Source organism: Colletotrichum karsti (genome assembly GCF_011947395.1).
Source record: "Colletotrichum karsti strain CkLH20 chromosome Unknown Scaffold60, whole genome shotgun sequence".
Lineage (NCBI taxonomy): Eukaryota > Fungi > Ascomycota > Sordariomycetes > Glomerellales > Glomerellaceae > Colletotrichum > Colletotrichum karsti.
Genome location: NW_024065960.1, coordinates 254,930 through 255,908, shown reverse-complemented (window position 1 = coordinate 255,908; position 979 = coordinate 254,930). Strand labels below are relative to the sequence as shown.

At 56.1% G+C, this 979-nt stretch overlaps 1 protein-coding gene across 1 annotated transcript; it reads left to right on the top strand.

The window, feature by feature from the left end:
* Positions 1 to 245: 245 nt before the first annotated feature.
* Positions 246 to 771, top strand: CkaCkLH20_12524 (CFEM domain-containing protein; the record flags this gene model as incomplete). Its single annotated transcript, XM_038895237.1, has 2 exons — positions 246 to 320; positions 415 to 771. The coding sequence occupies 2 exons, from the start codon at positions 246 to 248 to the stop codon at positions 769 to 771; spliced, it is 432 nt and encodes a 143-aa protein (XP_038739505.1).
* Positions 772 to 979: the final 208 nt, after the last annotated feature.

Genomic DNA, 979 nt, shown 5'->3' with positions numbered 1-979 from the left:
GGGGTAAGCAGGTGCTTTAGCATACCATCGGGTGCTGAGGAGTTCTCCTCTCTCATCCCACGTTCATCCGCAGCTGGGTGGCGCTTCATTCTTCGTCCTGCAGGAAAAGACTTCACCTCTCTCATCTCAACCGTTGTAAACCAGCTTCATCAACGCTTAGACTCTGCCAGAAAGCACATTTGCTGTTGCTCCCTTGTCGAACCCGAGCGTCTCGCACCAAGCACCGCATACCGCAATCAGTCAACATGAAGTTCACTGTCGTCGTGCTCGCTCTCGCCGGCATTGCCGGCGCGCAGGACACGCAGCTTCCTACGTGCGCAGTATGTTCCCACTCTCACTTCTCTCGTGATGTCGTGATGCTAGCACCTGAGTAGCAACTGTAACCTCAGACGGCTGACTTTCTCGACTACACAGCAAGGTTGTGTGAACCAGTACACGTCGGGAACCGCCATTGCTGGTTGCAGCAACCTCGACATCAAGTGTATCTGCTCCAACTCTGGCTTCCTGGACGGCATCGCCTGCTGTCTGGCTGCTGCGTGCCCCAAGGCCGACCAGGACACGGCCGTCAAGTTTGCCAAGAACATCTGCACCGGTGCCGGTGTCACCGTACCCGATCAAGTCGTGTGCAAGAACGTGACAACTTCTGGCGGTGCGCAGACTGGCGCCAGTCAGACCGCGGCGCCCGCTGCCACGGGCACACCCAATGTCGCGTCCTCCATGGGACCAGTTGCGTTGCTTGGAGGAATCATTGCGGCTCTGGCTGTGTTTTAGACCTGGGAAGGTCTGCTGATCTGGCCGCTCATCCGGCTTTTTATTTTCGCTGTCAACGGTAGACAATCGAGGGCGATGCCGTACGCGCTCTCGTATCTCGGTTGGTTATCTGGATGTATTCAAATTATGAGATTTAATGATCAAGGCCGGCGGAGGGCTGTGGTGAAAGGGGCGTCAAGGGTTATCAACGGCTGTAACGATGACTTGG